This window comes from Bombina bombina, chromosome 9, assembly GCF_027579735.1.
Source record: "Bombina bombina isolate aBomBom1 chromosome 9, aBomBom1.pri, whole genome shotgun sequence".
In the NCBI taxonomy this organism is placed as follows: domain Eukaryota; kingdom Metazoa; phylum Chordata; class Amphibia; order Anura; family Bombinatoridae; genus Bombina; species Bombina bombina.
The window spans coordinates 207,449,199-207,467,111 of record NC_069507.1 but is presented as its reverse complement, the minus strand read 5'-3'; the positions used below and the strand labels follow the sequence as shown (position 1 = coordinate 207,467,111).

Here is a 17,913-nt window from a genome sequence, read left to right as displayed (position 1 = left end):
TCAGAAACCAATATTGGAAAGACTTTAATCAACTCAATAGAGTCAATCTGTCAATATGTAGAAATTCAAACACAGGTCGAGCAGCATGGCACTACTGATCTTCAGATGAACATTCCTGGTGATTGACAAATAAACACATATGCCTCTCCTGGTTTAGAGACTGTGCTCAGCTTTGGATCATTAGTGCATTTCTTTAGCCCTTTATAAGGGTTATATACAAATGGATTTATCACAGTCTTGCTCTTGCTGAATAATTAATGAACCTCATAATTGTCTTTGAGTTTTTCCAGTTATCATAATCCCAAAATCCTTCTACCATTAATACCTCATTAGCTCAAAATTATATATATTTTCTTAAAAAACAATGTACATGATTCCTTGGGTTTAGCAATTACAAGACATGTTAAAGGGCCTGAATGTTGATTGATCTATTTTTATAGGCTGTTCCATTTTTATAGTGGGCAGTGAAGCTAATAAATGACGTGTAATCCAAATTCTCAAAATTTACGACACATTTAAAGGGACACCCAAATGCTACATAAATTGAAAATGATGCTGCAAAACTGTAAAAAGGAAAATATCACCTTAGCATCTCTATAAAAAAGTAATATATTTTACCTCAAAATTTCTTCAGCTCACAATAGTAATGTCTCTGAGTACAGATACCCTTCAGCTACTGTCATCTGCATGTGGAAGAAAAAAACAGCAGCCAATCAGCTTCATCAGTGATGTCATAATTTGCTTTTTTGCGATCTCATGAGATTTCTCGAAAATCTTGCGAGATTTCATAGTAAACTTCCTTAAACTGAATAGGATAATAAGATGAGTGTGCCTGTACATGCCAGATGAATGCTCCCTTGGAAGTCTGGGACTAGCATCCTGATTGGTTGCTTAAAGTCCCATTACATTAGGATGTAGCTACTGAAGACATTTTCATGTAAAATATCTTCCTTTTTTTCTTGGAGATGTTTAGGAGATATTTTCTATTTATATTTTTACAGCTATGCTGCATCAGTTTAAATTGCTTCAATACTTGGGTATCATGTCCCTTTAAGGGACATTTTTCATTTATCAATTTGAACAGCTAAAATGACTTGATACATTCGAGACAATACTTTTTTATTTTTTTTCTGAGTACCCCAAATGTCATTAAATATAACATTGGATTTGTGCAAGGGCAAAACACATTGAAATCACCCATCCCTAACATTAGGAAACAACAGCAACAGATACATATGCTTTCTGATTTATCAGTTAAGGTTAAAACATTGATAAGAAGAAGTTTTACACTAATACTAATGGATTTTTGAACAGCGCTATAGTTCTCTGCAAAAGAATGTGCAATGATAAAACGCTGTAACACGTCAGAGTATTTCAATATCGCAATGATATGCACTTTATTTCCAGACAAAGCAAATAAGCCGTGCTGCTTGTTAAATAAAGGGTATTAGTAAAATGGTATGGTTTAGCCTTTATTAATTCATCTACAATAAATAATTGTGTTGTGCTATTAAGCAAGACCATACACAATACAGAGGGCCAGATTACAAGTGGTGTGCTATTTCTCTCTTTCTCTCATGTGCAAACACCACCTGAAGTAAACATTGTGCGTTAGCGCTCGTATTACAAGATGGAACTAAATTATGTGTGAACAAAAGTCGCCAACGTGCTAACTTTAGGACTATTGCAACCCCGTGCGAGAACTTGACACTCATAAGACCAACTGCACTAACCCATAGGTAGTTATGAAAATTTTACATTCCAATTATCTTTACATAGAAGAATTTTTTTATTTTAAATAGATATTTCTATCTATCTATCTATCTATATCTGATTTAGTTTAAAAAAAATAATATCTATACCTATATATGCGCTAGATTAAAAGTGGCGTTCTAACTGTGATGTGCAAGCGATACCAACTTTTTGCATGCATCAGAAATAGCGCACATATTACAAGTTAAGAATAAACGCAAAAGCGCAATCACATTTTAAGCTCAGGTTAGAGTGACTGAAACCCTTGCATAAAGGGGAGTGCTTTAAAAAAAAGTTGCACTAAACACAACATTAATATAATTTAAATATACACATATAAACATAAATACACATGTATACACCTACAGTATATAAATATGGATTTATACATACAGACACATAGTTGTATTTTATGTACATACAATATAGCCCTTTCCATTCAAATACCTTGTCATATACCAAACACTTTTTTATTCTTATTTTTTTTAATATTTATTGTATATATGAGTGTAATACTTAATTTTAATGTGTTTATGTTGTGTTTAGTGTAACTTTTTATTTAGCCCCAACCCTTTATGTGAGGTCTTCAGTCATTCTAACCGATGTGCACAAATTTAGTTTGCATTTGTGCAGTCGTGTTTACTTTCAACTTGTAATATGAGTGCAAATTATTGTGGGAGTGATATTTCAATATCATGTGCACGCCAATGTTAGCATGCCACTTGTAATCTAGATCAGAATTGGAAAATAACAACAACAAAAAAAAACATGTTACGAGGGACAATTTGATATATTGTTTTGAGAATATTGTTCATGTTTTTACTGCAAGACACATTTAATTTACAAACCAAAATTAAAGATACAATGGTATCTATTTCTTAGTTTGAAATAAGATGTTCTCTAGTGAATTTAGGAATTGCATAGAACTCAGTTCTTGCCCTGAGCAATTTCTATAAATGAATTAACCATGAGGATCACATAATTAAAACTGGTCTGTTTGGCTATCAGCTGACATGTTTCATTTGTCAGTATACTATAGAGCAGTTATAATGGTTCATTATAATGTTCAAGGCATTTGAACAGTGTGTCTAATAAGGGCTCCAAAAGAATTTGTGATGTGAACAAATTGTTTGCAGCTCAAGTGTTGTTTTGGCTTCCTTTTCTAAGTTATTACAATCCATTTAAATTCATGAGCCTGACTGAATTATACAGTATATACAGTAAACAGGACAATATGGTTAAAGGGACATTGTAGTGGACAAATTATTTACTCTAATTAAACTTATGATTCAGACAGAGCATGCACTTTTATACAACTTTCCAATTTACTACTATGTTTTAATTTGTTTCTTTCTCTTGATAACCTTTGTTGAAAGAGTAGTGTTGCCCTACTGGGAGCCAGGGGTGGAACTACTGGAGGTGCAAGCAGTGCCAGTGCACCAGAGCCTGAGGGCTGGGATGGCCCACACAGGGGCATTTTAAGGTGTGAAAGCAGAAGAGGAGTCTGGCAGGGAAGGAACCTTAATAGGCACGCTAAACAGGAGGTACAGTGTGTGCTGCTTGAGCCTGGCGCTAACCAATACCTCTAAGCGCTGCCCCATCTCTGGCCGCACACAGTACCTCCAGTTTAGCATCACTGTATACTGGAGTGACTGCTTCAGGAGGAGGTTTGGGTGAACGCAGTATTTTGCTGGTTGATAACTACTATGCATGCAGGTATACGTCCCATTAATCTGTATTAAAAAGAGAAGAACAGAAGCGCCACATGGCCCAATATTGTAGGGTAATAGAGGTCAAAATACAGGTGATGGTTTCACTCACATTTGGTATTACACCCCTAATGCTGTAGAAGGAGCAGTCTGGAATCAACTTGCAGTCACCCAGAAGACTGGTTTCTGATCAAGGTGTAGTGAGTGACCTGTAAAGGGTGGTATAAAGCACAAGAGGGTGCCTATATGGCCTAGTACCGTTGGAACAGAGTATATAGTAAGTATGTATTATATCCACTAACATTTGGTAGAGCACCTCCCTTGGTGCTGTAGAAGCAAGCTGGGATCATTATGGTCACCCAGTAGACTTAAAACTCCAGCCGATCAGGAACTCTCAATGGTCCAAAAAAAACCCCAGATAAACAGATAAAAAAATTAGCAACGCATTTCTCAGCCAGACAAGGCTGTCTAGTTTTCCTGTGTTTTGGAACTGGTCACATAATATATGGAGTTGGTAATTTGCTAATCAACTACAGAGGTCCGAGATTATTGGATTATAACTGCTGAGGCTAGTTTAGCCTACTCGGACAGATCTACGACCTAACAGTTTAATTCCTGTCTGCAAAGAGGGAATTTATTCACTTTGGTGATGTATGAAATTAAGTCACTTTAAATGTCAATGTCATGAAGATTTACCCTTTACATTTATGTAAAATACCTTTGTCTATTTGATCAGGTAAATTAATTAATTGTTTTATAGCCTAGTGTTTTCCTTTTAAAAATTCCTACCACCTGGTTTTATTTGTCGACAATAAAATCGGGTGAAACAGGAATTATGATAAATTATTATCTGACTGTTTCTCATAATTATTAATGTACCTGATTCTCTTCAATTACCTTAGGTTTATAATCAAATATTTGGTTCCTATAATCTTGCAAATTTTTGTGTTATTTTGAAAATACAATTTAATTATCTTTATAGTTTTATCTCTGCATTATTCTGTTTTTCTTGCTAGTTGGAGTTAGTATGTTTTCACTTTAATTGATTATTATAGGACTGTAGTTTATTTCTCTGTAATATTTTGATTGCTTAAAGGGACACTGTACCCAAATTTTTTTCTTTCATGATTCAGATAGAGCATGCAATTTTAAACAACTTTCTAATTTACTCCTATTATCAAATTTTCTTCATTCTCTTGCTATCTTTATTTGAAAAGAAGGCATCTAAGCTTTTTTTTGGTTCAGACTCTGGATAGAACTTTTTTTATTGGTGGATGAATTTATCCACCAATCAGCAAGGACAACCCAGGTTGTTTACCAAAAATTGGCCGGCATCTAAACTTACATTCTTGCATTTCAAATAAAGATACCAAGAGAGTTAAGAAAATTTGATAATAGAAGTAAATAAGAAAGTTGCTTAAAATGTCATGCTCTATCTGAATCACGAAAGAAAAATTTTGGGTTCAGTGTCCCTTTAAGTTACTTTTAAATGATAAATATTTTTCCAATCGAAATCTTTTAATAAAGCTAATTTTTTTTTTGTTATTCATCTGGTGTCGGTATAATTAATAGACTGATAGCAACTAAAAGGATTCAGGTTTTGTTTTATTATCTTTAATAAGTTATAAAAAGTGTGTCATTAAAAAGCACCATTTCACATAATATACTTTTATAGATAAAGGTAATATTCATAACAGTGCTCTACCAAATATGAGTGGATATAATACATACTTACTATATACTCTGTTCCAACGGTACTAGGCCATATAGGCACCCTCTTGTGCTTTATACCACCCTTTACAGGTCACTACACCTTGATCCGAGACCAGTCTTCTGGGTGACTGCAAATTGATCCCAGACTGCTCCTTCTACACCATTAGGGGTGTAATACCAAATGTGAGTGAAACCATCACCTGTATTTTGACCTCTATTACCTACAATATTGGGCCATGTGGCGCTTCTGTTCTTCTCTTTTTACTACAGATTACTGACATTGGATCGTGGCCTTGATCCTATACAGATAGCTGCCTTTCCGGAAATTCTCTTACATTTGTATCATTCCAAGTCACTTATGAATTTATAAACATTGTGATAATTATTGTTTGCCGGAAGAGTTTATCAACAACTTAGTTTACTCTCTAATACACTATTATATTAACCTCAGATATTAATATTATTATTGGTTGTTTATTTTCACTTGGACCTACTTATTATTTTATACTATACTTCTTACTTTGTATACTTTTTATCACTAGAGTTTAATTTATGAACTTATTGCATCACAATTTATCCATACTCTAATTTCTCAAGGGCGCCCCCTATCTTTTCTTTATACGTCCCATTAGTTGAGTGAAGCCCTGTGTGTTTAATCTGATATCAATCTATCTGTGCAATGTAGGAAAAAGTGTATAGAGGAAAGAGAAGTGCAGGGACGCAATTATCCAGATTTCGCTGCTACGATTTAGATTAAAGAATTAAAGAACTTTGTGTGCCGGGGTCTGTACAATTGAGTAATTCATTTACACTTCTATTAATTCAATTCATGGATGATTTTATGTATGTGTAATGGTAATATGGTCATCTATAATTTTGTCAGCAAAGTTGTGCATTTGTCTTTAATTACAAACACACAAACACATATACACAAGCACACACATATATACACACACAGACACACACATATAGACATACACATACTCACACATATGCACATGCACACACACATACACACATACACACATACACACAAACATATACACACATACATACACGCACATATATATATATAGTGTGTTTTGTCTAATTTTTATATAGTTGTGTGTTTAACAGTAATTCACTTACAAATGTATGCATACATCATATACAGTTGTGTTTGTGTGTGTGTGTCTTAGTAATTAAAAACAAAAAGAGGTATTGTCCCAACGTAACAGTTTAAAATACTCCTTTATTCAAAAATCTTCATATAAAAGCAACATCAAAAGTGATAGTAAAACAGGATAGTAGTGTACAGTCTAATGCGTTTCAGCTCCATTTGAGCCGTATTCATAGACCTAATAATGTTCTCCTCCCCCTGGTCTTTTATATCCTGATAAGTGATAAAAACAATGGCATGTACCGGTTAACAATCTTCTATTTAATCTAACAAGGATTTCTACATTTAGAATGTACATGTACATTTACTATAGGTAACCTTGTCAGTTTTTGATTATTTCATTTTTCACATATAGATTAGGTGTTCATAAATGTAAATGCTGTTTTGTTACATAATTCAATTGCATTGATTCTTTATGTGATACAATGTACAGTAATTATAAACCATTCTATATGTGTAAAGTAATGAGCCTCTTTCTGGATCTGAGCAACATGTGAATTATTTCCAATTATTTCTCAGTAATTGCTATGCAGTTGAGCATTAATCAGTAATTCCAAGGGCGTTGCTACCGGTGGTGCAAGCGGTGTTTAAAAAGACAGACTCTACACCATGTTTTATTGCTAGTTAGAGAAAGTTGTGTGTCAACTTGAAGGGGCACATGAGAGCCACACAATTATGGACTAGTTACTTCTGACACTTTAGCTTACAACAACTGCTCAGTACAGTTTTATATAAGTTATATATTTATGTTTGATTAATATAAATTGTATGATGTGCTCAGTAGATAAAGTATATGTGTATAGCAAGGAGACATACAAGCATTACATATGGTCAATTAATAATTCTCTTGGAGGGGTTTGTTTATGACAAATGATTAAACATCTCTGTTTTTTGGCACATGTATGACCCTTTTTCTGATATATAAAAGGACTTATTGGATTTTGAGGTCTAGAACTGTGGGAAAGGAAATGCCTCTAGTAAACGTCACTGTTTTTCCAGCGACATACGCACATATGCTGTGAGTGCCCTGAGCAAAAGCATTCAAACACCACACTTTCAGTGGTGTCTTCTATGACACAAATTTGGTCTTCACTGATGCAGTACATACCACTTCCAACAATCTGTGCAGGGAAAGTGTCTGAATCCTGATACTCTAACTACACGTTTAAGAATGTCATATAATAGACAGATATTAAAAAATACTCTCTCAATTACACTGCTCCACCCTATATCTCCAAACTTGTCTCCATATACCTTCCTCACATTCCCGTCCACAAGACGTCTCCAGATTGGCCACTATTTTTTTAACTCTCTGCTTCTCTCTACATGACTCTCCCCTAGTTTTCAAACTTCCAAGCGCTCCTTAAAGACTCTACAGTTCAGGGATGCATATAATATACACTAACATTTTCCTATCTTAGTTCCTCTCCTCCTTTTAGCTATCCCCTTGATCCCCCTTAGCATGTAAGCCTACAAGCCTAGTTGTTTTTTAGATCACCTTCATGAGTGAGGATTTACAACAGTTGAACTCTTGGCAGGGTCCTCTATCCTTTGTCTCCCATATTTGTCACCTTGCATATTTGACCCATGTCTTTAGCGCTGCCACTTCTCTCTGTCTAGCCTCCTTGATCTGTCTGCATTCATTGATACTGTTAACCACCCTCTTTTGCTCCAAACCCTCCAATCCTTTGCATTTGTGACACAGCCCTCTTGTGGTTCTCTTCTTACCTGTCTAACCGAACCTTTAATGTATCCTTCTCTGGAGCATCCTCTGCCCAGTTACAACTTTCTGTTGGGGTACTACAAGACTCTGTCCTCAGTTCCCTTCTCTTCTCAATTTACATGTCATCATTAGGTACCTTGATAAAGTCTCAAGGGATTTAATATCATTTGTATGCGGATGACACCCATATCTACCTCTCTGCACCAGACCTATCTCCTTCCTTGCTAACTTGTGTCACTAACTGTCTTTCTCATATTTCATCCTGGATGTCCTCTCACTACCTTAAGCTAAATCTCTCCAAAATGGAGCTCCTTATTTTCCTCCCTTCTTGACTCAAATCTTTCTTTCATTCCTCACATTAAGTCATTGGCCAAATTCTGCCGATTTCACCTTAAAAACATCTCTAAAATTAGACATTCCCTTACACAACACACAACTAAGATTATAATCCACTCTCTCATTCTTTCCTGCCTTGACTACTGCAACTCAATCCTCTCTTAGTTTTTAGATGGAGTACCTAGCAAGGGTAGGTATTTAACAGATTTTAATTTCAGCTCCAGAGATTGTTGAACAAGACAATTTTTTAGATTATTATTTTTTATAAGGACCATATGGGAAGAAAGAATGTATACCAAATGCTTTCTACAAAGCAAGTGATCATTCTTTTGTTTTTTTTAACTGATAATAGATTGGGATGAATCAACATTTCACATCAAATTAGCTTAGTAGGTGTCATAAATTCTAGGCAATGGTCAGATGCAGAATGAATTGTTACTTTCAGAATTTAAAACAGCAATAACGTTCACTTTGATGACCATATTTTTTTTATTTGGTTGCTCTATGTAAGTTTATTGTACTGTAACTTTCTGAGTTCTACAGCAGGGTCAATTACTGTAGCTTTCATAATATACTGTATTCAGTTGCTCTTTTTATCTTACAAAAATATTGGCTAACACTATAGATAGATTGAAAAAACCTGAAGCAGACAACGTTAACAGAGATATTTATTTTGACTTTCCTGGTAAAGTGATATAAAATAGCAAAGATTATGAAAGGGATTGCAGTAAATATGTAAGTGCATAGATTTCCCAACAGATTTCTGAAACACCTCACAATATCACGTACAAAAATATATCAAACAAGAATTGCTTTAACTTTTCAGCTTCAACATTTGTTTAAAATTGTATTAAAAATATCTTCATGTATATATTTTATAACAATAAAACAAAATGTGCAAAGCTCCCAAATATGTCCATTTTAATGCCATACCAAGTAAACCAGATAGATGATTTAAATAGTTAATATTAACAATGATGGTGTTGTTTAATTAATTTATTACATCTAATTGTCAGATATGTCCACTTTTATTATTATTATTTATTCATCTTAAATATCGGTCATTGTAATTATCACTATGTATTTTTTATTCACATTCAGTTATAAGATGTGTTAACTTTTTATGTTTAATGTTGTGCTTCCAGTGTTTTCTTTTCCCCATCTCTTTCTCTCTCTTGCTCTTTTTCTTGTTATCACATTTCTACCTCTAGCTATCAGAATTTTTTTTCCAATATTTTATCACTTCCTGTCCTCATGCTAAATTTTGTTTTGTTAAATTTGATTACTTTGTTAAATTTGTTAATTTATTTTTGTTTTATTTTTATTTTTGTTATGTTATGTGAGTTTTTTTAGATAAAAGCTGCAAATTTTTTGATACATTTAAATGTCCTGGCAACAAATAAGCACCACAAAAATGTGTATTATTTTTGTTAGGACTAACTTTTGTGCTATTACATAATTAATTCAGAGAAAGTAATGTAAAATATATTTTCAACTCAGTGTCTTTATTTAATTTCACAGGTGTGTAGTATGGACTGGAGATGATAGAGTATTTTTCTTCAACCCTACAATTCAGCTGTCTGTTTGGGATAAGCCAATTGATCTGAAAAATCGTATGGACATAAACAAAATTATCGAGGACCCGCCTCACAAACGGAAACTGGAAAGCTCTCCAAGTAATTAGTTACTTTTATTATTTGCTTCAAGGCTTATTAATATATAACCTAAATGATATCAAGCATGTTTAAAACAGAGTTATTTATATATCTAAGTACATTAATATAATATGTTGCTGTCCATAGTAGGCATATGCACATTTGGTGAAGTCAAATGTACTGAAAACATAAATTAGATTGAACAACCACATGGATAATTTTGTATGACTATAATGAAACAACCACTTGGATCATTTTGGATGACTATAATGGAACAAGCACTTGGATCATTTTGGATGACTATAATGGAACAAGCACTTGGATCATTTTGGATGACTATAATTTCCCTTGCCTTAGTGGCTTACACTATATGTAATAGTAACATTCATATACTATTAATAATAGCAAAGTACATTGAAAATGCTTCTGAAAAAAAACAACAGAATAATAGTTTATGATAGAGCTGCAGAATAATGTTTTCTTCCCACACATTGATCTGATACCTATAAAATGTACACTTAGGGGCCAAATTATCAAGCTCCGAATGACTCGCCGGAAACAGAACTTATGAAGCAGCGGTCTAAAGAACACTGCTCCATAACTTGTCTGCCTGCTCTGAAGTTGCGGACATTAATCCGCCCGATCATATACGATTGGGCTGATTGACATCCCCTGCTATCAGCCGATTGGCCACGAATCTTCAGGGGGCTGCATTGCACAAGCAGTTCACCAGAACTGCTTGTGCAATGATAAATGCTGACATCATATGCTCTCGGCATTTATCGATGTGTGGTGGACATGATCCGCTACATCGTAGCACCAGTATTCAATTTAAAACACATACAAGCACAAACACACACACACACACACACGTGTGTATATATATATATATATATATATATATATATATATATATATAGTACATTATACACAGACACAGAGAGAAAAACATTATACACACACACAGGGACAAAATATAATATCAAAATGTATTATTTTGAAAAATAAAAATGATCTATTTAAGATTATACATTTTGAACCCTAATTTCAATTAAATTATAACATTTTATATTTATCATTTTGTTAAAATATTAAATTTTATCATTCAAGAACAAACTTTGAACATTTTTTAGACTATGGGGCCAATTTATCATGCCCCGTATGCATCTGTTTCTGCGCGAGCCTTCAGATTTTACCGGAAACAAGAGTTAAGAAGCAGTGGTCTTAAGCCCCCTGCTCCTTAACTCTGATACAATCGGGTTGATTGACACCCCCTGGCCGCGAATGTGCAGGGGGTAGCATTGCACAAGCATTTCACTAGAAATGCTTGTGCAATGATAAATGCCGACAGCTTTTGCTATCTGCATTTATAGATGTCCACCCGCACATTGTTAAATCGGCCCCATAAATTTAACAAAAGGAAGTTGAAACCTAAAAAAAATAATTTATATAGTCTAGTTACCTATTCAATATAGAAATGTCATATTCAATCATCAAAACAACTACAAGACCCATCATAATAAATGTAAGGGTTAGGTCACAATTCTTTTGAAAATGTATCTAATGTTTTTCTACAGAAAACCACCATTAAAGTTTATGGGGATTTTTTAGATACATCTTTTGATATTTTTTTCCAAAGGATTGACCCCACAAGTTCTTGCTTTTTAATGTTCTGTTGAGTAACTAAAAGTAGTTACTGTAATGTGAATATATTTGAAACGTTTTCTACACAGGTATTTCAGGTAGGAACATTGTTGCATATTTTCTGCATACTAATTGGAATCATAAACAAAGGTTTAACAATTCAATTTATTAATACATATTTTTTTAAAATAAGTATATATGTATTTAAGTTTGATACATAGTTCTATATTAGTATATAATTATTTTAAATACTATTTTATATTATTAATAAATTCATAGATTTCCTATACAGTCGGTGTATATTAGAGAATGGTAAGATTGATCATAATCTTGCTCTAGTTTTTTGTAGATCACGAATTCTGAATATTAGTGTGTTTTTACAGTGATTAGAATCCTAAAATATTTCTATTCTTACAACCCCATAATCTTGAATTATTTACCTCTGGAAAATAACACAAATCATCACCTATCTTGCTAATCTCACAATTTTGTAATCCAAAAACCAAAGAAAAGAAAATCAAAAGCCAATATAGGGGTTTTAACTTTTACATCATATGTTGAAGGACCTCTATGTAGATAAATCCCTTTATACTGATACTAAACATGTATAACTAACCCGTTGTGCAAACCATAGAAATATGTGCATTATTGGTGTTGTAGGCATGAGTACAAAATAGTATAAAAGCACACACTAAAACAGCTATATTCCCTTGACATCCTGAACATAGTAGGCATGTGTGTTTGTTGGGTTATTGGTTTTACCATTTTTTTTTTAGTGTAAAAGTGCTTATTGATACATTTGTTTTAAACTTTAATTGGTCTAGCAGGAAGCATTTGGATCTGTTTGGTGAGGTTGCTTCCAGCTGTTATTTAATATGTTAAAGGGTAATATCAGTGTGGTTTTCCTATTCACAAAATCATTTTAAAACTTTTTGGGGTAATCATTTACAATTGAAAATTGGCCCTGTAAATCTCTAATTTTAGTATCAAGAATTTGTATTGTGATCAACAAAACAGGACTGTCTAAGGTTAATTATACAACCATTTTTAACCATACCGATAATGTCAAAAGTGCTGCCAATAAACAATGAAAATAGCTGGATGTGATTGTTGCAACATTGAAAAAGGCTCATCAGCAGCTGGTAAAATGTCAATAATTATCAAATAATAGATTAATTTGTGCAATTAGATAACATATTAGTTGTTCTTCCTTATTATATAATTATGATTGAATCCAGTTAGATACAAACTAATTTTACTAGCTTTCAATAATCAATATGATATATCACCTCAAATAAATTCCAATAACACATTTTCAGGTTTTTTTTTTTTAGAGTAATGAATGAGAATTAACAGATATACATAAAGGTATAGGTTAGGTTGCACTTATTACCAACATATTGTTATGACTCCATGTTGTCATGACACTGTTTTGATTCCAGGTTGTTCCATCTTGTGTCACTCTCGACGCATCGCATCACCTGTGACGCATCACGTCACCTGTGATGTCTCACACTGGTTTTCCCAAGTTACATAATTTCCGATGCATTGCGTCACCTTTGGTGCACTTTTTCCTTTAAATGCCATTCAGTTTCTCTGTCTCATTGCCCTAGTAATGAGTGTATCTTGTGGGTGTACCTTGAAATATATTTTTGTATATCATATTCTGGCTTGTGACCTGGACCTCCTTTTGACCATTCTTCTGCCTGCTGATTCCACTCTGTTTGTTGCCTGATTGGTTCTGACCTTCGATTTCCCTGACTAAGCTTTTGGACTCTGATTCTGTTTCCTGTGTCTGTTTGGTTCGATCCCTGGCTTGCCGACTCTGCGTTGACCTTCCCGGTCACTTCCTGGTATTTAGCTCCTTGCTATTCTCCTGATATTGGCATCCTTCTCCTGGGTCCCTCCGCTACTATACCAAAGAATTTTCGTTATCACTACACTTGACGCCAGGATATAAAGACTACTGGCCAGGATTGGTTTGACAGAGAAATATCTGAAGGATTATAACACAAATATAGTGAAGGCACTTGATGATAGTAACTTTCAAGTATATTAAGGAGTATTTTTTATAAAAAGAAAAATTCAATAACAAGGGGTCATGATCTCAATCTGAAGTGTAGTAGGTTCATAAGTAGTTTGCAGGAAACACTTCTTCACAGAAAGGGGAATTGATTCATGAATAAAACTTCCATTTGAGGGGGTAATGACAAACGCTGTGGGGGACTTCAAGAATGCCTTGAATAAGCATAAGGTTATGCTATGAATTAGATATTTCTGGGAAGATATGTTAGGCCTATGGTGTTTATCTGTTATCAAAATCTATGTTTCTATGATCAGCGTATATGGTACACAGTGATCATATTTTTATTATCACAGCAAGTTTAATTAATCTAATAAAAATCAATATTGCACTCACCCCTCCACTCACACAAAGTCTACACATTCTATTTTTGTAATCTTCCAAGTAGTCTGGTCTACTATAATTATCTTCACACCTTGCACTACAGTGCAGACTATTTTTATTGATTTATTCAGATGAGGGAGTTAAAGCCAAGAACAAAAACTCTCACTGTATCAAGTTGTCAGGAAGTTATCTCTTGTTCAATTGCAGTGAACAATTTAAGTTAGAGGACATTTTGTTTACTGCAATTGAAAAAAAACAATAAGTTTACTGCCAGGCAACTTGATGCTGTGAAAGTTTGTGTTCCCAGATGTAACTTTCTCATTTAACTGGATTGATATAAATATAACACAGTATTATACAGAATAACAGGGACAGACCTAAATACATCTTAAAACAGAGGAATAATATTTGGAATATAATAAATATAGGGATCAATGTGATGTTTTGCATGTTTTTACTATCAGTTATTAGGTATATTTTTCACTATAGCTAGTTTAGTGTTTTGGGTTATTATAGAGGAACTAATGGCATCTGTTAATGGTCCGCATACGCTGTCAGCATTTAACATAGCACAAGCATTTCACTACAAATGCCACCCCCTGCTCACTCATGGCTAATCCACTGCTAGCAGGGGGTGTCAATCATCCCTATAGTGTCGGGATGATTTCAGTCCGCAACCTTAAAGTTTCTGGAGACGTTAGGGGGCAGCAGTCTTACGACTGCTTCTTCTTAACTTCAATTTCAGACGAGCCTGAAATGATGGGCATAGAACTGGAGAGTTTTTTGTGGCATGTACCCCCTAGACTGAAGGTAAGGGTTTGTCAAATGTTAATAAATATTAACACCCATCTTTATAGAATTGTAAAACTTGAATGTTTACCAAAAAAAAAAGATAGTTAGAAATGTTATTTGATGAATAAACCAGATATAAAGATAAACAATCTAAATTAATCTTCTGACTCCAAATAAACTACCAGTGAATTAACATATCAGAATCTGAGCTCATTAACTATTTTTGCATGCTGAATTAAAAAGTATAATTTCTAATCAAAAATAAGCTGCCAGGTATGAACATAAATTTGTCATTAATGATTTATGAAAATATATTTTTACATCAATGGAACTTGGTCTCAGTAGCTCAATATTTATTTTACTTGTCTTTCTTTAGCTAGCAAAAAGGATGGATTTGTCCCAGAAGAGAATAATGATGAGCACAATACCAAAACAAAAAGGAACAAGTAAGTGTTGTTATATTTGTTGTAGTAGTGCTGAGGGAATGTTTTGATTTATAGACCTACGTAGCAAATTAATCATGATATCAAATAGCAAAAGCTACATGTATAACAGTTATTCTCACGCTTAAACCCATTTCCATAGCAGTTACTTAAACACATTTCTATAGCAGTTTACTTGGATCTATATCCAAGTTCAGACTATGGCTCGGTTCAACTGAAATGTATTTGTCCACTATATCTAATTAAGAAGTGTATTAGATTGCCAGTCAGTTAATTTAGAGTTAGTGAGATTAATTACTTGCTTGAACTTGAATGATAAATGTCAAAGTTGGCAAAAGGTACAAAGACATCATTAGGTGATACTGAGTGAAAATAAAGTATCTATTAGCTTTCATTTGCTGTTATCCAAATGTTAATTAGTTATACTTACATTAGTTCATATACAGTAAGTGATTTTAAAGAAGGATGTCTTTAATTTGTCAAAAACCCATGGAGAAAAATAGAGCTGATCTATTTGGATGATTAAAAACAGCAATCTTTATAAGACAAAATTCTAGTTGTAATTATCATAATAACATATCAATTAAGACATGTTTTGTTTATCACAAATCTATATTTTAATGCATATTGAAAGTATCTTTATTTAAGCATGAATGTTATTTTTAAAGGGATTTTATATTAAAAAATTAAATAAAATAGAAACATTGCTTAAATAGTTACTATTCAGTTCTGTCAGTTCTCAATAAATCTATATTTGGTGATATTATCCTCCTGTGATATTCTCATGATAATTATTTCATTTCATTATATCATTATGTCAAATGTTATTTGTACATTTTTATTGACTTTCAAATGTTACATAAGTAAAAGTCATTGTAGGGTTTAGAGTTAGGATTTAAAATGAGTTGGTATAGTGGTATGTTAATGATTATAATTAAATAAAGTGTTTAGCGGTAAGATTATCAATGGCTTGTTAGGGTTAATTCTCTGGTGGAGGTTTAGGATTAGTGGTTAAGCATTAGGGGTTCTGGTTTCAGGTTGATGGCTAATGTAAGGATTTAGATTCTATGTTGTTGATTGGAGTTGGGGTTTAACATTTTGGTCTAGAATTAAGGCTGTTATTGTTTATTCAAAAAAATAGAATTAAACTTTAATGATATGGGCTAGGGTTACTTTTTAGAATTAGAGTTAATATTAGGGGTTATGATTTAGGGTTATGTTTGATTTTTGTAATTAGGGTAAATAATGGTTATAGATAAAATTTCAGGTTAGGGGTTAAGGTTAGGGTTTAGGGGTGGTTTGTGATTAGGGATACTGTTAGGATTTCACGTTTTAGAATTATGGATAGCATAAGAGGTTAAAGTAATAGATATGGAATATGGTTAAAATTCATTATTAGGTTTTAGAATAAGGGTTCTGTTAGGAGATATAGTTATACGACTATTTATTTATAGCCTTCTGGAGTGTTGCTATGTGACTTAAATTATTGTTATACTTTTTAGATATAATATTCCAAGCAGCCTTATTTTTTGAGTAATTGTAGAAATATAGCTCATAGATGCTTAAGACATCAACTTTGTATTAAACATATCATTTCAGCTTTTTTTTGCATTCAAAATCCTTGTCTTTCTAGTTTTATCCACAACCGTAAATAACAAAATGGAAAAGGGAATTATTGATTTACAATTTTGTACCTGTATATATTTCACTCTAAGCAGTTGTTTTATATCAGTGTTTGACGAATGGCTCAATAGTTGTACAATGCAAATTTCTAAAATTATGACTCTGTTCATTACTCACTTTATCTTTCATTGATGGTAACAAATCCATGAATTATATAAAAAAGGAAAGCTGAAGTGCTACCTCATTTTTATTCAAGGAAACTGAAGTAAGAGTGTGTTTGAGACCTCCAGAGTACTATAAACCTGCTTATACAAGATTTCACAGATCACATCAAAATATCAGTGGCTTTAGATTCATGAAACTATACCAGCTGTTAAATCTATATTTCTTGTCATATATTAGTATTGGTTGAATATTCCTGATTTAGTTTGTTTGAAAACTGTAAAAAATAAATAAAATAATAGACAAATTTAAATTATTTAAAGAAAACAATTGGGCTGGTAATCAATCATCTATCTATCTATCTATCTATCTATCTATCTATCTATCTATATCTATCTATTATCTTGCTATCTCCATCGGGAAACCTTTTTGCTTGACAGTATTTATTATTAATGGGAAATAGTTACTAGTGTTAATTTTTTTTATGTCATGTGCCAAGATGTCCAGCTTTGATTTCCCAATTTGTATACTCTGGATTTTTTTTACCAAAAATATTTAAACATTTTTACCATTTTTTTTAATTAACCTGTTAGCACTATTGTTTGATTTTGCATTCATATTTCCTTTTATGGAGGATTTGAAAAGACCATCTTTGTTGTTATTAAGGATTTTTTTTTTTCAAGTTTCAAAAAACTGCACATTCATGTTTGTATTTGTACATGATTTACCTGCATCTTTGTAACCCTTTGAATTTTCTGATTGGCTGATCGGAACAGCCAATAGAATGCAAGCTCA

General features: G+C 33.0%; 1 protein-coding gene across 1 annotated transcript in view; it reads left to right on the top strand.

Annotated features, from left to right (window-relative positions):
* The window catches only part of TCERG1L (transcription elongation regulator 1 like), a 381,274-nt gene that overhangs the window by 307,593 nt on the left and 55,768 nt on the right, over nt 1-17,913 (top strand). Inside the window, exons 8-9 of the mRNA XM_053691741.1 lie at nt 9,914-10,068; nt 15,267-15,336. Coding sequence (XP_053547716.1) covers nt 9,914-10,068; nt 15,267-15,336 — 225 coding nt within the window. The remainder of the gene's footprint in view (nt 1-9,913; nt 10,069-15,266; nt 15,337-17,913) is intronic.